This window comes from Gymnoscopelus braueri, assembly GCF_963280865.1.
Source record: "Gymnoscopelus braueri genome assembly, chromosome: 22".
Taxonomy (NCBI): Eukaryota; Metazoa; Chordata; class Actinopteri; order Myctophiformes; family Myctophidae; genus Gymnoscopelus; species Gymnoscopelus braueri.
In genome coordinates, this window is record NC_137624.1 from 23000884 (window position 1) to 23028581 (window position 27698).

Here is a 27698-nt window from a genome sequence, read left to right on the forward strand (position 1 = left end):
CAAGGATCCCTGGGGTTACCCGAACCCCACATTGAGAACTAGTAGTTATTCATAATTGGTCGTTACTAATGCTCATGATAAAATGGTAAAAAAAAAAGAATTCAACTCTGTGTCTCATAGGAGATTACTTTTTTTAAATTTTGATTATGAGAACGATGGCTTCCATTATAGCATGCTAACTTTCCAGGAATAGAAAGCCTGCAGTTTCTATTAGCTTGGATTCCCCATCTATGGCGTCACTGGTAGGCAGGTTTCTGAACTGTCCACAGCCCTCCTCTGAGATACAGATGGGGTAGACAAAAATGGTACCATATTATAATGAGCATTAGTGAGGACAAATCATATGAAGATAGGTTGAAAATGGGTGAAGTCTTCCTTTAAGTAATTCTGACAGCTTCAAGGGCTGAACGTGATAATTTTTACAAAAAACCTTTTCATCTGACACCAACAGACATGTAATTTTCCTTGTGATGTTAAATGTGAGTTAAAGCTCTCACAATAAAGTCCTCTGAGTTAATTTAACCCAAGTGAGAGTGTAAACATTTACCCTAATGGACTATTATGGGTCTGACCCTTATGGTGCATTTATTACTTAGCTAAACAACACTTTTCCACCTGCTTGTCAGATACAGTACAGATACAGAATATGATCACATATTCCATGCTTTTCTTACAGACTGTGTGAATAGTTTAGCATGTCATCTTTGCTTTATGTGGAGGACCCAGGGAGCTGAGCCATCACAGATCTGTCGTATTGAGGAGGATTTGGGGGAGAAAATCCTGTTATTCAGGTCTGAAGAAGTTTGCTGTCAGACCATAAAGTCGGCAGGGAGGCTCAGGTGCAGCAGAGAGAGAGACAATCCCCTCACATTCTGAGGGGAATAGACCTGTCAGTCCAGCCTGCATGCCTGCCCTCAAGACTCAGCCAGTGGAACCAACTGCTCTCTCATACTGCAACCACTGAACAATTCACACACGCATAGAAACAGGACACAAATATCATCATAAGATCAATAACAGAGCTGAATGTTGTCTTCTCTGTGTCACATTTACACAGTAAAATCCCTTTGTTATCTAACTCTGAGAGCACACACATAACGTTACATTTGTATGCTTTCAGAGATACAAATGGATAACACTGAGGATTTTAGGCTACTCTGTTGATTAAACTTGAATCTATGATATCAATTGAATAATATAAGGAATAAGGATACAATATTTCAGAGTAGAAATCCTGGCAGCTACTGGCAATAGCAGCATTTTTTATCAGTTGATAGCTATACTCACTGACATACATCCTTTTTGTTCTGAGTAATTAATAAGCAAATTGATTGTTTTACCATGTTTAATGTCGACCTGACTTTTCATATTGTTTTCAGTTTATTGATTGAAAAAATAAAGCAAAAAGCAATGAAGCATTTGGCTGATACAGTAACAATGTTTATTTTCACTAATTGTAGGCCTGGACCATCATTTTATGCCTAATGTTTTATAGGCCATCTTGACTAGATGCTTGAGTTGGCAATGATGCGAATTCAAACGTGAATTACACGTAAATAGTATAGTAAAGGAAAAAAAAGAATCACACATTACATTTCACTTAGGAAATACCCCATCCTATTTCTCTCAATGATTAATAGAGACAATGTCAGCTCTGGCAGTATTGTAGTGGTGTGTGTGTCTGGCAGTATTGTAGTGGTGGGGGTGGGTGGGGGTGTGTGTGTGTGTGTGTGTGTGTGTGTGTGTGTGTGTGTGTGTGTGTGTGTGTGTGTGTGTGTGTGTGTGTGTGTGTGTGTGTGTGTGTGTGTGTGTGTGTGTGTGTGTGTGTGTGTGTGTGTGTGTGTGTGTGTGTGTGCGCGCGCGCGCGTGCGTGCGTGCACATGTGCAGTGGTGTAAAGTAACTAAGTAAATTTACTCAAGTACTGTACTTAAGTACAATTTTGAGGTATTTTTACTTTACTGGAGTATTTCCAATGTTCTGTACTTTTACTTCTACTCCACTACATCTCAGGGGCAAATATTGTACTTTTAATCCACTACAATTATTTGAAACTGTTACTTTGTAGATTTTGATTATTATTATAAAACATACATTAGACTTTGGCTATTTGAAAATAGCCGATCAACAAGCTCACAGTGAGCATGTAGATCTGCTATTTTCAAAATATTTTTTATACATTTGAAAACTTGAAATGGGACATTCTGCATAATGAGTAGGCTACTTTCTACTTTTGTTACTTTAAGTACATTTTGATACCAATACTTTTGTACTTTTACCCAAGTACGTTTTGAATTCCAGACTTTCCTACTTTTTGAGTACTTTTTCCACCGCTGTGTGTGTGTGTGTGTGTGTGTGTGTGTGTGTGTGTGTGTGTGTGTGTGTGTGTGTGTGTGTGTGTGTGTGTGTGTGTGTGTGTGTGTGTGTGTGTGTGTGTGTGTGTCTGCGTGCGTCTGTGTGTGTGCATCCCCCCATACACACACATGGGGGGATGCATATTGGAGGAGAGCGTGTGCTTCGGAAGCGCGCAGGCAGGCAGTGCCAAAAATGAGACAGTAGGCTAGACTAAACTGAGCAGACGGCTGGAGCTCTACCTGCACTGAGATTTCATGAGAGGGGAAACGAAGATCCCCTTGAAGAAAAACCTGCTCTAGCCAACACGATAATATTGATATTACAATTTTTCTTTTCTTTTCTTTTTTTAATAGAAGAGAATCAGCAGACCTCTATTTTTTTTTCGAGTTCAATTATAAGGTTCGGTTTTTCTGGCGCGTTCTGATAAGAGAAGATGTAGAAACGGGAAAGAAAAGTGAAACAGACAGAAGACTGTGTCGGAAATGTAGGATCCAATTAGGATCAAAAGGGGGAGCTATCACTCTCAAGGGTGCAAGGATTTTTGCAATCAAGCTGTTTTTCTTTCTTTATAGTATATATAGTATAGATCTTTTGTTCAAGTAATTTTTAAAAGGCTTATACGAGCGCTGCATACATGGCGAAGTAGCATCTGTATCAATCATCATCATGAGTAATAGGCTACAGCTTTGAAAGTGCAATTTTAGGGATAAAAAAGTTTAAAAGTTTGAGTTCAATCAAACAGCAACTATTCATATATGCCATGCAGCAGCCAATTATTTTGTTTGTTGTCAGGTAGGTTCACGGTGGTTTCACCAATTATTTGTAACCTATTAAAGCGAACCAAAATACAAGCCAGTAAACAATTCAACTTTGGGGGAAATCCCTTATGCGATCGTTAGAGATTTGACCAACAAGAAGGACTTGTAGGTAAAAGTCGACCACAGAACTCGGGGAGCTGTATGTATGAAGATCTGGACACTATTGTTGGGTTTCCCTCGCAGAGATGCCAGTGCGTGCTGTGACCACCAGGAGGTTCATGTACAAGGGACTGGTCACTATTCCAGATGTCCTCACATACCGGCCCCCAGTTGTCCTACCAGAAGATGAGGTAGAAGGTGAGTAGACGTACTGCACTGGTTGGTTCCCAAACTTTTTAGCTCGAGACGACGAGACCCAAAAGAGAAATTTTTGGGTCTCTGCCCGCAGGACCCAAGCTAGTGAAAATAGCAGATCGGCTATTCTCACTAGGCTACTTCTTAAACATTTGTTTTCTAATGTATGGGATTTATTAGATTTTTTTTTTAAATGATCTAATTTCTTTTATTCCTTTTTTTTTTTTGCATTTTTGGGGATCTTTTGGGAAAATATTTAGAAATAATATTTAAATCGAAATGTAGGAAACAAAAAATAAAGGGGTGTGTGCTCTTCGTGACCCCCCAAAAATTGTCCGCGATCCACAAATGGGTCCCGACCCACTGTTTGAGAAACAGTGGCCTACTGTACGCACACATGATTAGACGTTTTTGTGGGGAAAAGATGAGCCTAATTGTGGTCGCGCACCTGTTAGTCAAGAGCAGACTGCAATCAATATGCCAGGACCTTGGAGCATTAAGCATTGTTCTTTCATTAACCTACAGTCAACAGCTACTTGATAACATGGTTATGCAGTTATTAGTGGACGGAAGTGAAATGTTGTTTAAACACCTTTGGGAGAGAACAGACAATATATAATTAATATTACACATAATTTATATCTTGTTCATTGGCTTTGAAAATCATTGAGGTAACATTGAGAAGACAGGCAGCCTACTCTCTTTGATAACCTTGCCTAAATCATAAAGCCTATAGGCTAAAATCTAAAATCAAAGGAATCTCTCATTCATATGTAGGCCTACTGTAAGAGATTAATATTTCCCTTCTGCATATATATAGATAGCCTATTAGTCATTTAAACATTCATCGTAACATTTTGCAAACCTCAATTGAATTGAAATCATTTGACACGTTATACTTTGATTCCTGGCTATATGTGTACACCATACACATGACACAATTTAATTAGTTTTATCTAAAGAATATTAGATGTGGTGGACAAGAGAAACGTTTGAAGATTCAGGGAGAAATGCTTTCATTATGGAACAATGTGACAATCCAGAATTTGAATTGTGCCTAATCTGAGGCTTTTTTTAAACTAGTGATTAAAAATTCCCAAATGAGGTGATCAAATTAATCTTGAGTCATAATGAAATTACATTTGCTATACTCTCAACTTTTGTTTAAAAAGATGAGTCATGCACATGTCTAAAAGTTCACTGTATGTCAAGTTACCTATTAACATACTATTGCAATATTTTCTACACATATACCTCACAAAATATGAAGGCACAGGAGCAGACCATGTCAAATAAATGAGAAGATTCAATTTTTCTTCCTTCCCTTTGAAGGTCGCCTAGGTCCGCAAATGGCCTCTATAATTGTTCTGTCATGCCATTCATTTGGCATTGAAGATCCATTATCTCCAATAAAAACATGAATCTAGGTCTAATTAAATGGTTGACTATGGATGAGCAGCAAGATTCATGTCAAGTGGCCAGAGACTAATGGAATTCTTACAAAATTGAAAGCGAACAATATTCATATTTAGAAAAAAAACATTTTTTAAAACAGGGAAGTGTTGCTGAGCCCCTTTTGATCAGTGCTTCTCTACACACTAACATATTGGAATTCACACCACAGCAACAAGGGTCCTCTACTGGCTGCATTTGAGTTTGCTAGAGTATCTGCATATTAACTGTTTACTCTTCTGAAGCCATCCAATTTTGACATTTGAATCAGTGAGAAATCCATATAAGGTCACCTCAGTAACGTTTATGTCGCTGCCCCTGTTCAGAAACATTCTACATACGTATGTAGGCCCTACTTGAGTAAATCTTGGGCTTTCACTGGTCTGTGCAGTTCGCTGGGTAGCCTACTGTACTGTTATCATGTCTATAGGTCTACAGTGTATAAAACTTGCACTCTGGACCAGAAGCTGGTACCTTGATTATAATCTAATATTTTTCTCTCAGGTCTCACGTAAATGTTCAAATTATGTTGAACATAACTTTTCAGAAAAACAGTGATTTATACTGTACTTAATGTGGTATTTCCCTTTAAAACACCTCTGGGGTAATTTTAACACCTACTTGGGCTTTTGAGTGCACCCCAGACAGTTTAAGTTGTTTGATTCAATATTTGATTTTCGTTTTATCAGACTTACCTCCCTCCTATAAACCCATTGAATTTCAAACACGATTTTAATGTTAGACTTATTGAAAACACAAAAATGTAATTTATTTCATTTTCAAACTTTTCGCTAATTAAAAAGAAAAAGAACATAAAAAAGGAATTGGACAAAACATGCCCCCCTCACGCAGGACAATATCAGTCACCAGAACCAGGGACGACTGTTCCAACCTTAATACGAATTGAGTTTGAAGTAGAGATCAAAATCTGTCTGAATCTTGCCACTCTGTAATATTATTATATATAGACAAAACCTTTTGTTGTTTAGATCCACATTTTGTTGACATCTTTATGGAGAAAATATTGATAGAGAAGAGTATTATGAAGTTGATTCGTTTTAATCTTTAATCTAGTTTTAAACTTTAATCTTTTAGTTATTGTATTGAGAGACCCTACATAGTAAACACTTATATTCAGTCAGTATCGGTAAATATAATGAATACAGGTACCAGCTTATTATGGAAGATGAGAGTATGCTTTCAGTAATTGACCAACTGGATAGGCCTAGGCCTAGGGATTAGTTATGAGATAGCAAGCTTCATCAGTGCTGCAGAAAGAACTTACAGTACTTTGCTAGGGTTTTCTGAATATTTATAGGATGTTCTCATACTCCTTCTGTTATTTTTTTTGATAATTATGTATCCAAGGAACTTCAACAACGAATCAATTGCTCAGTTGTCAACACAATTGAGTTGTTGATTATACCAATCAATCTACATTCTAACACTCTTAACTTTGTGGAGTGCCAGGTTGTTGGTTGCACACTGTGATAGTTTTCAGATATGATAACATCCAGAAACTTAAGCTAATTCATGGGCAGGTGGCAGAGGAAACAGTTAAGTTAGTGTACTGTTTAGTGTTCTGAGAGTAGAGGAGAAATATCGAGGGAAAATGCAGACCAATGCCATCTGCTGGTTGCGTTAAAAACATTCTTGAATCACCATTAATTTCCCCATAGGTAGGTCTACCTATAATTTTGGATTATGCATTTAAAAAAACGGTTAAAGCTGTCATGAAACAATAATTTTGCAAAGGTTTAAGCACATAAGTTATCAATAAGATACAATAGCAGGTTATCTTGTGGCACCATATGACTGTTTATGCAGTTAAACTACAGCCACAGTGCTGTTTTATCGTCACCAGTCAACAAACCAGTCAACAAAAAAAGAAAAAGAAAAAGAAAAAACAACAACATTAAACTAGAAAAAGATGGTGTGATTTTATTTTTTGATCAGATCAGAATATTTAAGTCATCTGATGGATTCAAGCATTCTGAAACACTTTGTAGGTTGTCACAGTGATGTCATCTACATAACAGTCCTTGGACAAAATCACAAAAGTTATATTTCTGTCAATTAATCATTTACACAGACATAAGGTGTCAATATAACTGAACATGGTGCAACACAGCACTTTGTGACGTACAACCTCCAATGTGAATTAGATCTGCTTCATTGTTAACCCATTAAGACCAGGAAAGCATCTGTCATTTTAGATTGCAGATACACGAGCTTGTAGATCTGCTATTTTTTGAAAAATCATGAACATTTGCGCAAATCTTTGAATATAAATATTTTTTAAAGCAAAGATTTGTAACTCAAATCTTTGCTTCTGGGGGGTCCCTGGAACTAAATATTTTGAGATCGGGGTCCGCAGCCAAATACAAATCATTTTGGGGGTCCTTGACATGAAAAAGTTTGAGAACCACTGATATTATAGCAATATAAGTGTTTCAGAAAACTGTTAGGATTTAGAAGACATTTGCAGAATCTGCCTCAGGGGGTGAGCCGACAAATGTCCCTTGTCGTGGTGGTGAGTACAACGAAGGGACCCAGGTTAACAAACCTACCTACTGTATCAGTTATCCACTCACACATTGCGCATGCTCATCAGCAGGCATACTTTGGAGCAGATGCAGAGTAATGATTGGATCTAGTAGAGAGGTGGAGAAAATAGAGCTGAAATCTAGAAACAGGATAGTGGTATAGAAGCCAGAGGGTGTCCAGATGTTCAAGGACACAATGCAACAAGTATGTCTGACCAACATCTTCTGACTGATTTACTTAAATGGTAAATGGTGTATTTATATGGCACCTTTTATCTACAGTGCTTTACAATGTGCATTACATTAACTCATTCACACACCGACAGTGGGGGATCCATGCAAGGCACCGACCTGCTCATTGGGAGCAGTCAGGGGTTTCAGTGTCTTGCTCAAGGAGGACACTTTGACACAAACCCAGGGGGAGTCTGGGATCGAACCCATAATCTTATGATTCCCAAGCGCAGCCGCACTACCTCCTGAGCCACTGCCACCCTAATACTTGTTCTTTTAACCCATTAAGACCTGAGATACGATTCTACAAATGTCTTCTAAATCCCAACAGTTTTCTGAAAAACCTATGTTTCCATATCATACGGTGCTCAAACTTTTCCTGTCAAGGATCCCCAAAATACATTTGGGCAGACCCCCATCTCAAAATATTTGAAGCAAGAAGCAAAGATTTGAGTAAAAAATGTTCACTTAAAAAATATATATACATTCAAAGATTTGCAAACAAAAATCACGATTTTTCAAAAATAGCAGATCTACCAGCTCATAGTGCGGCACTCGGTGCCGCGCTATGAGCTTGTATACCTGCTATTTAATAGCCAAAGAAATCTTAAAATGACACAGATGCGTTCCCGCCGGATAGAAGGGATTGTGCCAGTGGGTCAAAGGTCTTCATTATGTCTGTGATGTCATTGCCTGCGGTCAATAACAGAGGTAATCCTCTCTTTTGTCTTCCTTGTCCACATGGACAGTTTGAGGCAGGTTGAGCCTTTGCTTGGGGCCACAGAGTGACAGATGACATAGATGAGAACCCTAGAGTCACCTGGTTGATTCAGTGTCTTATGGTCTTGTTAATTCCTGCAGCTTTCCTGCAGTTTTATCTTTGTAAGAGTTTAAAGTACTTGTGTATTCCTCAGTGATGGGGAAAGCAGCAGTAAATTAATGTCTGGCTAGTCTCACATAGCCAGATGATGAACAAATATTATCACTGACTGTCCCATTATATGTCACCAGACGTATCGGTAGGCGGATATCTCTGATATCGACTAATGTCTGGCAAACTGTGGTCTCAGAAGTATCGGAAGAGTGTTTAAGGGTTGATGGGTTACTGCTTATAGCCAAGAGTTTGGTGTTTTTTTTTTAAAGATTTAAGACTTAAGATTGATAGGAAAGTAGGCTGACAGGAAATGGGGAGCGAGATGGGGGAGGGTGACACTCAGCAAAGGTTGTCGGAATCGGGAGTTGAGCCCGCAACGCGCTGTCAGGCCGGATTACCAGCCTATGATGTGCGCCTGGACCGCTAGGCCAGCAGGCACCCCAAGAGTTTGGTGTTGAGGACATATGGCATCTACAGTGTTCACTGCCTAATGAGATCATTTACGAGGTTTGAGAACAGAGTAAATACGAGTGTTTCTGAAATTTGTGAAGTGACTGCCAGACTGGGTCAACTTTAATCTTGTGGTTTTGCTTGGCAACACTAAAAGCACTGTTGAGCTCCTTCTGTCTTAACAAAACTAATATTTTTGGCTTCTCCTGTAGGCTTGCTGTTAGCTCTTCAGCTGACTCTGGGCTCTCCCTCTGTGCTGATAAGTTTAGACCGTTTTAATTTATGCTTATACCATCTGGAAGCATGCATGGTTAGAATACCCTAAGGGCCTCAGGGAAATGGATCTTTGAAAAAGGAGTAAAAGTGTTCTAATGTGTTGCCATTGGGCACATAACCGGTCATTAATATTTGGGTAATTAAGTGCTGAAGTTGCGGTGATGGCTTGCAAACTTGCATTGCTTTAAACAACCTTTGTACAGATCTGAGTGTGCAGGTGCTGTTTTCGCCACTAAAAAGTATTTTAAAGCTCTGTCATCTCAGTTTAGCCTCAAACTGGGTATGAGAAGTGTTTTTTTTTATTACAGAACTGGGATATTTGATTTCAAGAGAACTATGGAATATAGCATCTCAGTGATTGATTTGTTTTAATTATCGTTTATATTAACTGCAAGAAATTGATAAAGAGCCAAGAAATACACATTTTATAAAAGAAAGCCCCATGCTCCATGGACCACCAAATCAAACTTAAATTTAGCTTCATCTTTGGTATTGGAAAGCAATAGCAGATGCTGTTTTGATTTATTCCACACATGGTTTCATACATTTTAATTACATGAATATATTCAGCTAACAAAACCTCATCTTTCTAAAGCTAACAAAAGCTATGACCATAACCATGATTATTATCACCCTCAGCATGATTATTGCATAAACCGTATATTGACTAATACAAACAATTACAATTTATGCATTTAGCAGACACTCTTATCCAGAGGAAGTGCAAGTGCGATCGGGATAAGCAGAGTAAGCATGAACTCTAGTCAATAAACAACAAGGTAATAGTCATATAGAGTTGCAGAGAGAACAATGTAGTGCCTCATAGAAACTAGGATGCCAGGTCTGTTTAAACAACATGCTAAAGAACAAGCATACCATTTTGTGGCCAGAAAGAACAAATCTAAGTACCAAAACATGAGATCAAGTGAACACGATATACTGTATATCTGCATAGTAAACTAGCATCAATCGAACAAGAAGGGATTACAAGGAGAGAGACGTGCTAGGGGGTGAGGTGGAGTCTTCAGACTACGGAGGGAGAGTGGGAGTGAGTTCTGACTGCAATCATGGGGAGTTTATTCCAGTTTGGGAGCCAGTAGGGAGAAGAGTCTAGGACGTGTGGAGCATTGCCCAGGGTGATTTATTGAAGGCTCAGACAGCATTCCTGTGTTAGTCAGTGGTTCTCAGCCTGTGGGTCAGGACCAAGCCCCCAGAGTTGCTGAGAAACATTGAAGCCGCCACCCCAGTGGCCAAAGCTGGAACTGCAGGCGGGGAGAAATACTGTACATGCACGAGCAAAACATACTGAGAGATATTTATATATATAAATATAAATATGTAAACATATTATACATACATACATATGCATTTACATTTAAATATGCATCTCGAGTGTATTTAATAAATATCTCGCGTTCAATCCTTGACACACGGGCTGCCGTAGAACGCAAAAAGAACACTAGTGCGCATGCTCATAACTCTATGTGTGATCAAAAACGACTCAATAATTCTACTTCCGGCAGGCTTCCGGGTGCTTCAAAACGCCACTGAGCACATTCATTGAAATGATAGCTGGGGGCGGGGCAATCCGCCCTCTAGTTATATTATACCTCTATGGTCAGCAGGGGGGTCCCCACATGACAGTAAAGTGTCATTTTTAATACCAAAAAGAAATGAAATGAAAGAAGACCATTACTGCATCAAAAGTAATCAACAAACTAGACTATAAAACTGGTCAAACATTGGCCAAATTGTCAAATAATATAAGAAAGAGGCAAAACATTTTGAAAATAGCTGATCTACACGCTCACAACGTAGATCGGTTATTTTCACAATTACTATCTGTGGAACCGAGTCAAACTAAATGTAATGCCTCAACTCCTACAATTACAAGTGCTTGTCAGGGTGGGGGGTCCCCAGATCAAATCTGATTATTTTGTGGTGTCGCGGCCAGAAAAGGTTGAGAACCACTGATCCAAGTGAGCACAGGAAGGGTTGTAGGGTTGGATCATGTCTTGGAGGTACTGTATGTCTCAAGCCTCTCAATATATTATATAACTCCCTATGTAGAGTTGAACTGATGTGTCCATACAGAACACACCACTGTTCGTATAGTTCGCTTGATTGGCTGCAGCCTAAGGCAAGAAGGAAACTTCACTGGTACCTATTCCTTTTTAAATGTGTTCACTTTAACTGTCCTTCTTACTTGAAACAGTCTCTGGAACCACATACATCGCCATACCCAAGAAATACACAACATCCCTATTTTACTGTTCCCAAAAGAATATTTACTGAAGTTGGACGCAGGTCATTCCACTACAAAGCTCCATTTGACTGGAACAATCTTCCTCTTTCTCTCAGATCTGTTACCTCTCTTGGCCGCTTCAGGACTTCCTTGTATTCACACCTCAAAACTATCTGTTCATGCTTTTAACACTGCTTGCACTTACGTTTATTTCTGACTTTGATACAGGTCATAGTACTGTATTCTCGATTATTTCTTTGTTTAAAATGAGTTGGGGGCTGGGGGTGTGGGTGGGAGAGGTTGAGCAAGCTAATTGTATGTATCCAGGGGCGCTGACTTTTGTGCGCGACCATGGGGGCTGAACTTGACCACCACTCGCGCCCCCCCCTCCACCCACTGCGTCGCGGGCATGTAGGCGCTCGAAGCGCGCGCGATTTTTTTTTGCTTAATTAATTCATTAAATGACCATAAAACAACATTAACAACAGTCTACCCATCCTTCAGTGTGTCCCATCCTCAAATGTTTTACTTAAATAAAAGTACTTATTTTAGTAGTAGCCTATAGTTACTTCTACTCCACTACATATAGACAAATATTGTACTTTTACTCCACTACAATTATTTGATAACTTTATTTACTATAGTTACTTTGTAGATTTTGATTATTATTATTACAAAACCACTTATACAGTATATATACTTTGGCAATTTGAAAATAGCAGATTTGCGATGCGTTGTGAGCTTGTAGATCTGCTATTTTCAAAGAATTTGTATACATTTTACACGTTTGAAAACTTGTGAAATGGGACCTTCTGCATAATGAATACTTTTACTTTTGGTACTTTAAATACATTTTGATACCAATACTTTTCTACTTTTACTCAAGTACATTTTGAATACCTTACTTTTACTTGTAATAGAGTATTTTTACACCGCAGAATTTATACTTTTGTTTAAGTAAAACATTTTAGTACTTTTTCCACCACTGGTATTCAGTGCATGCAGTGAGTGACTGTTAGTGCACACAGGACGAGGGAGTCGAGGGACACAGCATAGCGACCCTTCATTTCAATAAGGGCAGACGGCAGAGCCAAAACCTGCAGAACATGTTTAGCACAGCCATAGCCATGGTTCACATGACTCATGGTGCCGAGTCCCCCTGGTCTAAAGTTGTGTTCGATTTTTCGAGCCGCAATAGCCCCGCCCCCCGCCGCGAGCCGTTTCTCTGTCTGGGCTATTGTTCTAGGTGTCAACGGCGCGTTAACACCTATCTGCGCCCCGCTATAGTAATGGTAATAGTAATGGTACTGTAAGTTTGAGCCTGACATCTGAGATTCATGAGGGGGCTGACCAATTGACTGTGGGGGCGCTAGCCCCGACGCCCCCACGTCATCGGCGCCCCTGTATGTATCTGTACATGTGTGTATTGTGTATTGTGTACTTGTATTGTATGTAATGTTCAACGTATGTGCATAGGACCCCCTCTAAAATGAGATGCTGCATCTCAAGGGGCTATCCTCTCAATAAATTCTGACCAAATTCTGACCAAGTATGGGCCTTTGGTTGCCTTGTACACTAACACCAGTGTTTTATACTGGGTGCAGGAAGCAAACGGAAGCCAATGAAGGGAACGGAACACAGGGGACACTCAAACCATCATGAGTTCTTGCTAAATTGGTAACATAGAACAGAATTTTCATATAGACTACATGATTCACTGCCAGATTATTCTGATTCTTTTTAACTTTATTTGACTACACTAATTCAGCATATCAACCAGACATTGATGAATGCATATTTTTTCTAACCCTTTATAATATTTCCCCCAGTATTAATAACCCCCACTGCTGCAATAGTTAGGATTGGTAAATGCAGAGGACAAATTTCACATATATATCCCAAAGAAGTAGGGACTAAATTATTATTATTATATTACTTATAGATTTAATCAAAATATGAATTCTGAGTACACACACACACACACACACACACACACACACACACACACACACACACACACACACACACACACACACACACACACACACACACACACACACACACACACACACACACACACACACACACACACACACACACACACACACACACACACACACACACACACAGTACACCTGATAATCCCATATGATTTCTTCAAGCAAACCACAACTGATAAAGCAATGCCAGGAATCATAAACAGCCAGATGTTGTTCTGGTAAATGTGTTGAAATAGATAAGACTTGTGACTATAGCATAGAACATTGACTTCCTGGCAGTGACATCCATCTGATTTTCTGTCCCCATTTCTCAGTACGTCACTGACAGAGGCTGTGAACACTGAACAGTATTTATAGATCACAGCATGCTGAAGAATTCCCCAGTCATCAGGCATTGTAGTGGCATGTAGATCATCCACCACTTTGTATGCAAAGCTTGCGGCAAGGTTCACTTTCAAATAGTGGGTTTGCTGTAGCATTGTACAATAGAAACACATGTAAGGAGATTTGCTACAACTTATCTTTTAACTTTTCTATCTTTGGTTCTAAACTTGTTCTGTCATTGACTTTGGTAAGATCATATTCATTGACATTTAGAATAGTTCCATGTAACCCTGTAAGCCCACCCTAAGAAATAATATACAGAAAATTCCACTTCTTTGAAATTGGGGTGCCTTTTGCCAAGATGTAAAAAAATAAATAATAATACATTGGTCATATATGGCATATATGATATGTTTTGTATAGTTTTAGATACATCGGGTATTAGCAATTTATTGATAACATGTATATATATATATTTTAAACAAAATCACACCCTTTTCCAATAACTGAGAACCATGTATTTCCTCCCTCTTTATTAGATAGTGTATTTGCTGAATGGGCCAACCTGGGAATCAAACAATTTAAAGATTTATATATTAATAACGTCTTTGGCTCGTTTCAAGAACTTTCAAACCTGTTTTCTCTCCCTAACCACTACTTTTTTCGATATCTCCAAATTCGGAGTTTTGTCCGTAACAGGTACACAAACTTCCCTAACCTTCCTGAGAAATGTCCGTTGGACAGCTTTCTCGTTCAGGCTCCGGGGAAGAAGGGCATAATTTCACATTTTTATAATTTGATTCAAATTTTATCTGCTACACCTGTTAATTGTGTAAAAGACCAGTGGGAGGAGGATTTGGGGGAGGAGATCCCTGACAGTCTTTGGCGAAATTTTTTTAGTCGGGTTCACACCTCATCGGTGTGCGCCAGACACGGCCTACTCCAGTGTAAAGTTGTCCATCGGGCCCACTGGACGAAAGCTAGGCTCTCAAGAATATTTGATAACACCGACCCCAGTTGTCCATCGACCCCACCTGTGAAAAATGCCACCAGTCACCTGTAACACATGTACATATGTTTTGGTCATGCGGTTCTCTGAGCACATATTGGACTGAGATTTTTAATACTCTTACAGAATTAACTGGGACACTCATTGAACCTAACGCCATTACCGCGCTGTTTGGTATTTCCCAACTGCCTCTGTCTAGATTTCAAGCAGACTTGATAGCCTTTGTAACACTGCTGGCAAGACGCCTAATACTCATGGAAATCGACAATTCCACCCTCCCATACTCAATGGATAAGAGACATTTTTAATAAATTACAACTTGAGAAAATTAGATACACATTTAGAGGCTCTGTTAGAAAATTCCACGATATATGGGATCCCTTCTTGGTTTACACAGATGGAATTACTTTTCCGGTTATTCCTGAATGAATTTGTTACTTAAAAATGTGGAGTTAAGGTGAGATCAAAATGACACTGTGTGAATGTGTGTGTGTACGCGTGCGAGTAGTTGTGTTTGGGTTCGTTTTTTGTTTTGTGATGGATTGTTTTATTGTTTCCCCTGTTGCTTTAATGTTGTCGTTTTGTCAAGTTTTTTTGTTTTGTTTTGTTTTCTTTCCCTCTGTTGAGGTTCCTTCAATGTGAAGGCCTGTACGTTATCGTTTCCCTTTCCCCCTATAGCACATATCATGAACCGAATACCACTGAATTTGTTATTAATGTGCAGAAAAACCAATAAAACAAAGTTTAAAAAAAAAAAATCACACCCTTTTCATATAATTTTGGAACATTCAGGGCTTTTCAAAGGGTTTGGTTCATTTTCTTTTCCAAACAGAAACCTTTTTAGACTGCATCGTGGTATATAACAATACAGTTTCTGTCCTTGTTCAGGCATCAGTGGACTTAGCCACTTTCTAGGCCATTGCTGATTATCAAAAAATATAATAATGTCAACTGAGGGGTTTACAGCTGCGTTACTCATAGACCCGCTGTATCATATTTGATACAAACATTCCCGATTTTTCAATCAAATAAGATGTACAATTTTAATATAAGTAACAACATAACTGTTCATTTCACCATAACTTCTCCAAAACTAGAAATGATGTCCCTTCAAAACAACATGCAGGGCACTACGTACACGTCGTACATAGGGTTGCCACCTTTCAGAAATGGAAATACGGGACACATGCACGCGCGCACATCGTGCGTGCATGCGCGGGGTTTTGCACGGATTTTGGAGTTTTTTCTGTTACTTTATTTCGGTTTTAGGGTTAGGGTTGTTAGGGTTATTACATTCTTTTGGGGGAGCCAGCCCCCCAAACTCCTGAAATGCATAGAAATCTATGAAATATTTTTTTTTTAATCTATGAAATTTATATTAATTATATTGAATTATTATATATTAATTATATTATTTATGTATTTTTTAACTGTTAATCCATTATGAAGAATTCCGTTTTCCAGATGAGCATAACAACATAAGAGTTATTCTTTAAATGGGCACACTATTTAATTATATTGATTAATATATATTAAATAAATGTTTATTTATTAAACTTTAAAAACTCAACATTAATAAACAATCAACCTAGACTATGTCCACATCAGCAGCCAATATGTAGGCTGCCAGGTAAATAGAAATACTGACATCTTGTTAAAAAACACAACCAGATAAATAAGATGTAATATCCCATACCGAATCGATCTCAGGAGATGTTTTAGTCATGAAGAACTGTGACACTTGTGCTTGGGTCCTTTGGGTTCTTATATTTTTGGAATGTTGTTCTCCTGAGGCATGCTGTCTGATGTCAACCAGTCCACCATGCGCCACATAAAACATACGCCGAGATACTTTACAGTTTGCTTTGTAAACATCTCCACTGACGCTATCAAGCCAAGAGTTTGCCTCTTCCCACTCACGTCTGTACTTTTGGAGGCGTTTTCTCTTTAGAAAACGCCTGAAACGCTGAAACAGCGCGGTGGGCGGTGCAGTGACTGACTGAGCAGAGTAGGTAACCATGACAGGCAGCGCAGGGCAGAACGTATCCTAGCAACGTGAAAGCGCTAACTCTCATTGGTCGTGTTATGAGTAATGAGCCAATGAGCTATGAGCGCACTCCCAGACAATGGCTTCATAGCCATTGTCTGTTTATTTCCCGCAACTTTTGGCCAAAATTTTGCTTGTTTTTGGCTTGTTTTTGTAGGTCGGCTGGCTCATTTGATTGATTGATTGAAAATGTTATTAGGCAAAAGAATGTAAAACAGCACAGTTACATTTATAATACTTTTGTCTAATTTCTCTCACTATACTTGGCAACACTGACTGACACCCGCTCTGAGCTCTCACTCACACAGCGAAGAGACAGGACGGCAAATAAATCGCCCTGTCATTCATATTGATTCCCCGACTTGCAAATACGGGACAAAGCGCGTCCCTTATCAGTTCAATACGGAACGCGTCTTTTAGTTTCCAATTACGGGACGATTCCGTATTTTACGGGACGATTCCGTATTTTACCGGACGGGTGGCAACCCTAGTCGTACAGGCAGCCATCTTGGATCATGTAGAGTGTAAAAATGGGCCTTTAGGTTTTCTGTGTATATATCGCCTTCCAAGTTGAATTATAGTAAGTACTGGTGTTATTAGGGTTTCAGCGCATCACAATGAATGCTTTATATTCTACTTCAGACTGACCTAGACAGTTATTTGATTTGTCCAACTGGAGATATGTAGGCTACATTGCCTCCCGCACCTTATACTGCATGAGCCAATTAATTGAATGGACTCCTTCATTAATTGTTACACCTATTCTTGTTGATCACAAGCCATAATTTTTAGTTTTGAATGATTTTTTTTACACGCAATCCACGGTTTCCTTTTTAGGCCATGGATAACATGTGAGTTGATACCCGGTGTTGACATTTATTCTGTAATATTATGTACTGTATATACAAAAGCACCTCACTGGCTTTCAAAGGAAGGCAGTAAATTCATGGGCAGTCAAGAGGGATAGGGTGATTGATGAACAGGCAGTGTTTGCAATCTTTTTGACCTAAGAGAAGCTGAACAATTCAAAGTGTAATCTCTGTGTGCATGTCGTGTGTAGTGTACCCTCAATTTTGACTGGGTGTAAGAATAATTGTTTTCTCCAGCTCCAGTCTTATTCCGGGGATTTTATAACCTTTGCCTCAAGAACAAAGTCGTGAGATGGAAAATGGCCTACACAATAAAAACCCTCAGTGTTCATTTATGTTCAAATGTGACCAAATGGGTCCATTGAGTTACTCTCAGAGTTAAATTCACATTCAAGATTTTGCAGTCTAGATGATGTCAGACAGATAAAGGAAATGAGTCAAAAAATGGAAATGGCAGCATTTTTCTTTGCAGACAGTTATCAGGAGCCTGCTTTAAAAAACTGCATACACTATACAATTCATCACATTGTCTTTCTTTAATGAAATGAATGAATAGAGCAAAAATAAAGGTTGCATAATTGTATGACCATTATGTGCATAGGAGGGTACTGTATCTATGCTGTATTGTGTATGCTCTCACCTTAGGACAATAGTTGAAACATCTTAGAAGAATGAGGCTTTTATTCTCAAAAAAGAAACACGATAACGTCACAGCATTGTACATTTACAGATTGGTACTCAGTTTTAGAACAGATTTTATTAACGGTAAAGAATTTAAAAAGGGACGATGCACACCTAAGAGGTTGACGAAAGGTGTGTAGGACAAAAAGAAGGTCCAAATGCACACAATGAGAAAGGTCTTGCGCGCTGTCTAGAACCTGCAATAATGTTGTTTACCAAACAACGTTTCGGTCCTTAGACCTTCATATCTTCATGAAGGTGTACAAGGACTGAAACGTCGTTTAGTAAATAACGCTTTGTGTAAGTCCTAGACAAGGCATAAAGGTTCAAATTAAACCCATAGAAGCCAGGAAAACTTTATTTTTATGTTGGTGTTTAAGTTATTTTATTTTTTTGAATTACTTCAACTACATCAACTAAATGCATACATATATATATACTAAACAAAAACAAAACCAAGCTGTAGTTTAAGATTGATGCTCTTGCTACTCACCACCATTATGCTACAATGATTCTGTCATTGTAGCATAATAGTGGTGGGGCTCAAAAGGACATAGAAGATAGGACACTAATTAAACCATAACCAATAAAGTCTAAAGGGATGAGTGCATGATACATTGCAAATAACACTGGAGTCTATTCCATTAGCCACGACACTAAGAGAAGCTTTTCCACAGTCAACCAAAGAACATATCATCATAAGTAAGAAAATAGGAGTTGATGCAACATGTAAATGGAACACAAAAATTTTCAATCTTACTCTTTGGTCAGAGACAATAGGGAGGTCATTTCTCTTTGTTTTTCAATCTGTAGCAAGCAGAGCTTAGAAATTGCCAGGTCAGTGTGATCTCATCTCTGTTAAATCTAATGGGATGTCTGACAGACACAAATAAAACATGGACATGTAAGAAGTAAGGGAGGAGAGGGAGGAGGATTCACTGTGACGTTGCTTTGAGATGATGAATGTAAGACAAAGGTGCTAACCTGACAGCAGATCAAACAAAGCAAACAGCTCTGTACGAGTGTGCTGAAGAATAAACACACATCAATAATGAAGAATAAACAAACATCTATAAGCCAGTCTGCTTTCCAGAAAACATTTGGTACCATTATTCTATTGAACACTATTGATAACCTGTCATGGAATTGTTGGTCAATATTTGACATTGAATAATGGCAAAATTCATCAAATGGGCATGTTTATTTTGTTTCGGTCTGTAAAAAATGAAAAGAAAATGTGAATGAATAACTTTCTTGTGATAGCATTCTGGGCAAAGAATGAATGGGAAAACATTATGCAAGATAAGAGTAGGGTCAGGGACCCTTAAGGAGCACTTCACCCATTTTCATATCACCGTATCTTCATATAGAGTAATTAATCATCACTAATGCCCAATGCTCATTATAAGATGGCACCATTTCTTTTTTTAACCTTTGTGTTTATTTGGCATTTTCAGCATGTTAGACAGGGGATCAACATCAGTTCATCGTATCATATCATTTCTTCACATCATTCTTTCTTTTGTATACTCCCCCGGGAAAAAACATCCTTTTATCATATCATTTTTTAAAATTTTCTCCCTCAACTCAACACAGTTTGACTCCTGTGTAGAGTCCTTTGTAAGCACTGCTGCTGAGGTGCCTGCACACAGAGGTTTTATTTATGTCAGGCAGCGACTGTCCTTTCAGATGGGAACACACAAGGTTTCTGGAGGTGTAACTGCAAAAAATAAAGGACAAGAGGGCTGCTATGCAACAGTAAATGTCACGGAGGAACCACCTGCTCCAATACGTAGGTTATGAGATTACAGCAAGATACAGCCAGGGCATGCCTGCCTTGTACAACCAACAAAATAAACACTCCTCCCCTTTTTCTCAAATTCACTAACCCGACAGCGATTTAGCAAAACTACTGATTTCTCAAATTCACTGTAATATATATACCTGTACATGTTGAATGAACAATGGGGGGGGGATGATTACGCTGAATAGGGAACAATATCGGGAGGACAGGTTGGGAAGCGATAAGGTGACATCTGATGGACAGGTGGGAAGTACATGATGAGACCAGAGATAGGGAGGTAGACTGTGACAATATCGCAAGCAATACAGTAAATCCCAAGAATGTGGTATTCTGATAACACATCTATTCAGGATGTACAACTAAAAGTATTATCTGACAGCCAACTATATATGGATGATTATTTGATATTGCTTAAACAATGAGACTTCCAGACTTCAGAAGGCTCCATCAAATGAAAGAGTATAAGAACAGGCCTTTATCGTCAGTATAAATTGAGCTTGAGCTTTTAGGTTCTGTGTCTGATTGGTGATAGTCAGGCATGAATGGGGCCTGATCATCCAATTCACTATTTTGAATTGGCGGCAGAGATCATCGGGAAAGGAGACCATTTCACCCGCATTTGGCCGTAAAATATCTTTGCAATATCTTTTTTGGGCAGCAGCATACACAGAGGGAGAGAAAAGTAGAGTGAGGCAGAGTGTGTGTGTGAGAGTGTGTGTGTGTGTGTGTGTGTGTGTGTGTGTGTGTGTGTGTGTGTGTGTGTGTGTGTGTGTGTGTGTGTGTGTGTGTGTGTGTGTGTGTGTGTGTGTGTGTGTGTGTGTGTGTGTGTGACTTAAAAGGCACCTCACAAACACACTTATTTTACTTAACTCACTCATTTCTGCTAAAAGAACATCACGATTGATAAGATGTCAAGGTGGCAGTCATCCTTTTATTTGTAATGGTGGATGTCACTCCTGTAGTGAGTGTGCCCCATAATGATCTGGGTCTAACATGACACAACAAAAACAGGAAGACATATTCATCTACTGGCAGAGTGAAAGGAGTCAATCGCCTATTTATATATATATTTCTTTGCAGGTTTCCCCATGTTTAGAAAACTAGCATAATGTAAATGGGCTAATTTTGATGGGAAAGATGTATAATAAAAAGAGGTATAATAATCCTTAATTCATTATGGTAAGGAGAGGTTTTCCTCTCATGCAGGTGCAGATCAATGCCATCAGCTGACCATTAGTTAGTCAGGACAAGACAGCTTGGTGTGTTCACGATCTACAACTATCACATTTTTGTTGTTATTGGCAATACATAACAAGCCCTAGCTTTCCAAAGGATCAATATCCATTCAACAAACTAGTCAAAACGTATTTAACTTAACTTAACTTAACTTAACTTAAAGGTAGGGTAAGTGATTTACTTTGGTTAAAATAAGTGTTAAATAGCTCTATATTCTGATAGTACTCATTGCTATAGAGCAGAGGTCTTCAACAGGGGGTCCGGGACCCCTAGGGGGTCCCCAGAGTTACTACAGGGGGTCCGCCAAATCTTTGTGTGATTTTTACATTAACCACTTCACCCAAGCATCCCTATTCTGAGGAGAACTTTAGCCAAAAATAGCAGATCTACAAGCACACAACGCTGTTGTGCGCTTGTAGATCTGCTATTTTCTGCAAAGTGGTTTGGTGTAGGGGGAAAAAAGAGCAGACTAAGTACAGAGTGAAAGGTCAGGTTTACTAAGTATTGTTTAAGTGCATGGTTAAATGTCTGGAAATACACATTAACATGAATCCAACATGATAGTGCTGTGAAACAAGTCTATGCAGCTGCCGATTAAATCTATGAAAAAAAAATATTTACACAATATATAATGGGGGTCCCTGCTTTATCTCGCTCTCAGCTAAGGGGTCCTTGGCCTGAAAACGTTGAAGACCCCTGCTATAGAGCGTTTGTTCAGTAAAAGGAGTCTCCCATGTCTCTCCAGCTCTTTATTAAGCAGAAAATGCATTTTCAGTGCTCTCTCCTGATTGGCTTACATTTTGTCACCTACCTGAAAATGTACTATATTCTGTTTACTAAAGAGCTGGAGAGACCCCTGTGACCGAACAAACGCTCTGTAGCAATGATTACTATCAGAATATAGTACTTTAACCTTTTTAACAAAAAACTAAAAAATACCTAAATATATCACTTACCCTACCTTTAAATCATTTTAATACAATAACATTACTGTCAAGTTGCCAAAAATGATTAGTACTGAAAAGGTATGAACATGAAATGTAATGGATATAATGATGGTTGTAGACATATTTTGTTTGATTCTGACCTTGAACAGCTTATAATATGCTTAACAGTATGTTAAGCATATTATTATATTATTATCATGTTTAACAGAAACAATATTTGGGAAGTGTTTGAAGGAAATAAATAATATACTGTAGCATAAGCATCAGTTTGACCTGCTGGCCAATGGCTGCCCACCCTATAGAGCCTGGTTCTATAGGTTTTTCTTTCCACCATCACAAAAAAAATGCTTGTCTGGGGTCTGGGGTGGGGAGGAATAACATCGATCTCTGCTCTATACGTAACGTGTCTTGAGAAACTTGTTATTTGGTACTATAATAAAATGTAACTGACCTAAACATTAAATCATTACAGTGTCTTATACATGTACATTCTTTAACCCATTAAGATCGGGAACGCATCTGTGTCATTTTCAGATTTCTTTGGCTATTTTTTGAAAAATCGTGAACATTTGTGCAGATCTTTGAATATATATATATTTTAAAGTGAACATTTGTAACTCAAATCTTTGCTTCTGGGGATTCTACAAATATATCCTAAATCGGCATTGGCATTTAAATATTATAATGTATGATCATGTGAGTTTAAACGCCAATTTCAAGTACAAATCCAGTATCCTACACATTATCAATTAAAACGATTCTAGAGTGCAAGCAAGGCTTTAGTTAGATCAGAACAGAATAATCTGTCAGATCTAATAATAAGAATAGTAGTAGCATAATATGAAAAACAAGATACGGCTGAAGTTGACATAGAGGAACTTTTTGGAGTATCCCCATCTACATCAAACTGAGGTTCTGTGCCTTTGATGTGCAACTGCACTTTTTAGCATTTCAAACAGAATTCTCGACTGCAAGCGGCCTAATGGCAATATGTTTACAGAGTATTTCCCAAAGGTTATTAGACTGTCTGCTTCTGCTGCTCTCCTACCAGAGTTATTGCATCTTTCCACAGAGATCCGTGAGGCATTCAAAGTGTTTGATCGGGATGGGAATGGCTTCATCTCAAAGCAGGAGTTGGGGGTGGCCATGCGCTCACTGGGCTACATGCCCAACGAGGTGGAGCTGGAGGTCATTATCCAAAGACTTGACATGGATGGTGAGGCTGTCTTTTCTCACAAGTTTTCTCAGACTCAGCAATCACATGTATTTTGCACTCATACATGCACACAGCACAGAGTTCATGACTTTAACCACTTTCACCCTGGCGTCCCTATTTTGGCCATGTCATGATAGGCAAACATTTTGAAATAGATAAATACTGTAAATAAAATAAAAAGGCTTAAGTGCTAATAATCAACATGTGATGTTGTACATGCGGTTCACTGGTTCAGAGATCCATGACTCTGCTTTGATCCCCTCTTCATCATCGGTGGGGATATATTTTATCCTTACTTCTGGTGAGACTGAATTAAATACATTTCCTTTAGGGAAATGTAAACTGTTTGATGTGTGATTTTGTTTATATTTGATAATAACACAATTTAACAATTTAATACAAAATTATCTTAACCACATTAACCCTGGCATCCCTATTTTGGGCAAAGTAAATAAATGTCCGTCTCCGTCTCCTATTTTGGGCAAAGTAAATAGTAAAGTAAATCTCCGTCCACCCCCCCAAAACTAGAAAAAAATGTGTGAACCCTGTGTACTGTATCTGTGTGAAGTAAAACTGTTCTCCAGTATTCGAGTCATACAATAATGTGTGTATATCTCTGCCTGCATGTTCAGGTGATGGCCAGGTTGACTTTGAAGAATTTGTTGCATTGCTGGGGCCAAAACTCGCTTCTGCTGGAATGCCTGATAAATTCCATGGAGCAGACTTTGATTCTGTGTTTTGGAAGGTATAATTACATCCTTATCAGCACATTCATTTCAATCAGGTCTGCACAGTAAAATCCTGAGTGGAAGTTTAACCCAGCGAGTGCAAAAATGGACCCTTACCAAAGCTGGTGCCGATCAAACAGATGGACCTTCTTGGGTCCATTTTTACACTATCAGAGTTACGCAAACTCAGGTTTTCACTGTGTAGCTCTTTCCATTATCAGTTAATTAGGACTTTCTGTTTCTTCTTCTGAGCGAGATGATTTTCCTTTAGGGCCTGTATGCTGTTTTGTGATAATGACCCAGCCATTCTAATTAAAATTATTATGCAAACATGACAGAAGCAAACCAGTCATTCAAGCAAGGGAGTAATTCCAGGGTGGTTTTGACATTATGCATCATATTCTAAATTGCTTTGCTGAGTTTCCCTAAGAGAAAAAAAGTTCTCCTCTATAGCCATGGGAGACTGCAATAGCATTACAATAATTAATAAACACGGTTTAACAACGGTATGTTGAAGATAAATTTATGACCACTTTCCACACTAAATTCTACCAGACAGACTTCACAACATGTAATTTATTTCAACAAGTGTGTTTGCTGAAAATGAAGATGTAGTCATGAGTCATGACCTGCTGCATAGTGTAGTTGCAGACATGAATTGGTGTGGGAGCTCAGAGAGCTTACATCCTGTGTTCAAATGCATTAAGACCATTCTGGTGGTATTGGATGTTTACCCTATTGACTATTATGAGTCACAGTATACTTTCTTTACTGCCTACAATTTGTAAAATGTAAGTGTAATTGCCAACTTTAATAAGGTGATAAACTCAACGTAAAATGATTTGCTTATATATAGCAAATATGTATTATTAATAGTTAATATGTTATTAATATATTATTAACATTTAATAATTACTATTTCCGGCTTGACTTTTCCACCAAACCACGCTTTCATCTGCTTTGGAAAACTGTCGACAGTAATGCAGAGAGTAGTTGATTTATTGTTAGTCAATGGGCAAAACATGCAATACCACAGATTTTGTACTTGGTTGATATGGTCTATATCTGTGTTTTCTGTTCTCTTCAGTGTGACATGCAGAAATTAACAGTGGATGAACTGAAGAGGCTGCTTTATGACACCTTCTGTGACCACCTCACTATGAAAGATATTGAGAACATCATTGTGACAGAAGAGAGCCACATGAACAGTCCAGATTTCCATGTGGATATTGATAGTATGGCTTAAATCTACGTTTTCTGTATTTATATATAATATAATTAAGATAGTGTGTGTGTGTGTGTGTGTGTGTGTGTGTGTGTGTGTGTGTGTGTGTGTGTGTGTGTGTGTGTGTGTGTGTGTGTGTGCATGTGTGAGTGAGTGCGTTCGTGCATGTTTGTGTGTGTATATATACCTGGACCTGAACAGTCCAGATTTCCATGTGGATATTGATAATATGGCTTGTATATTTCTGTATTTATATATAATATAATTAAGATAGTGTGTATGTGTGTGCGTGTGTGCGTGCGTGCCCGTTTGTGTGTATATACAGTAGAGTATATACCGTATATACACACACACATAATGGACACAAAAGGGTTTTCAAATAAGTACTGCTCAACTCTCAAATGGCTTGCAAAGAAAAGAATTCCAAGGCACTCCGTCTTTGATGAAAAGAATGGATTTATTTTGAGCAAGGCTAGAAATTATGGGTCTGTCTCTACAGACATACCCTTATGAAGACCTTCTAGGTCGATACGTGTTGGTCATAATTTGTTGCCTTGCTCAAAATAAATCCTATAGACGGAGTGCCTTGGATTTATTTTCTTTGCAAGTCTGCAGTCCACATCATTTGGGAGTAAAGCAGTACTTCTTTGAAACCCCTTTTTTGTTCATATGTTCCTACCTGTATCACCAAAGAGCACCTATCTATCAGAGCCACTGACTGATCCCTGCAGCGCTTCTTTTTTCTCTTTTTAAAATGTATGTAATGGAATTTGAACATCTACAAGTTCGCAACACATCATGTTATGAGCTTCTAGTTTAGCTATGTTTAAAATACATTAGAATTATTTTGTGGTTAAGTGGCTCAGTGGTTGACTAATGTTGCCCTGTCAATGCTGATATATTTCCTTAAATCTCTCCACAGCAAGCCCAACACAAGAGGTGAGACACACATGTGTCCGGAAAAGCCTGATTTGTGCCTTCGCCATTGCATTTATCATCAGCGTAATGCTCATCGCAGCTAATCAGATGCTGCGCAGAGGTATGAAGTAAAGAAGAGGGCCTCAATTCACTTTCAGCCTTGTAACAAGAGGATAGAAGGAAGATTGAAAAGCAAACCTGAACCAAAATATCATGCTCTTTTTGCTTTTAGATGTTGTAGATGTTTTACCAACCTGTCTGACCTGAGATTCAGCTGGTTCATGACAACGACCAATCACTATGAGTTGTTCCCTCTAAAATGGACACATAAATGTAGTCTACACGAATCTACATGGACCAACATGCATGGTGTATTATAGAAGAAAGAAAGAAAGAAAGAAAGAAACAGGTTTTGATTCAAGGGCTGTAAAGCATCTAAAATAGAAATCGTGTACTGTAATAGCAGCAGTAATATATCTTTCTCAGAAATTAGATAGTACCTTAAGGCTATATAAGAGAAAAGGTTATCAGTGTATGTAATTTATTAGAAGGCATTGTGTTATCATTATTTTAAATGATGATTGAAGTATTCAATGTGGTTTGATATTAACAATCTGATATCTGGGAGACACTCTAAAGGTGTTAATAAACATGAACTGACATCCTTTGATATTCAAGCAATTGAATATATTACGACTTCTTTATGTTTTAACGTTTCAGATAATAATTTGGCACAGATACATCAATATGCACATAGACAGTAGTAGTAATAATAGTAATAATAATAATGCATTTTATTGTTATTATTATTATTATTGTTATTATAGTTATATTAATAAGTTGTCAAGGATTTGTTCTCAGTTCATAGACAAGGTTGTGGACTGTGGAGTGCCTGGTAGCTCAGCCAGTTAGTGCATTGACCATATGATCCTTATAAGTTGTGAGGACCCTGAGTTCAAATCCACCTCCCATCATGTCAAGCATATCTCCCCTCACTTTTCCCTAGGTTTCCTGTCACTCTACATTCTACTATCAGCATAACAAATTAACAATAAAAGCATAGTAAGATAAAAGCATAAAAAGAAAATACAAGACTTTCACCCCAACATACACTTTCACAGAGTACAGTATGTTACATTTTTTATTTTTTTTAAT

The 27698-nt window shown here is 38.3% G+C and overlaps 1 protein-coding gene across 1 annotated transcript; it reads left to right on the forward strand.

Annotated features, from left to right (window-relative positions):
- Nucleotides 1-3356: 3356 nt before the first annotated feature.
- On the forward strand, nucleotides 3357-26675 carry cabp7b (calcium binding protein 7b; the record flags this gene model as incomplete). Its single annotated transcript, XM_080419669.1, has 5 exons — nucleotides 3357-3468; nucleotides 23529-23672; nucleotides 24305-24417; nucleotides 25488-25635; nucleotides 26548-26675. The coding sequence occupies 5 exons, from the start codon at nucleotides 3357-3359 to the stop codon at nucleotides 26673-26675; spliced, it is 645 nt and encodes a 214-aa protein (XP_080275795.1).
- Nucleotides 26676-27698: the final 1023 nt, after the last annotated feature.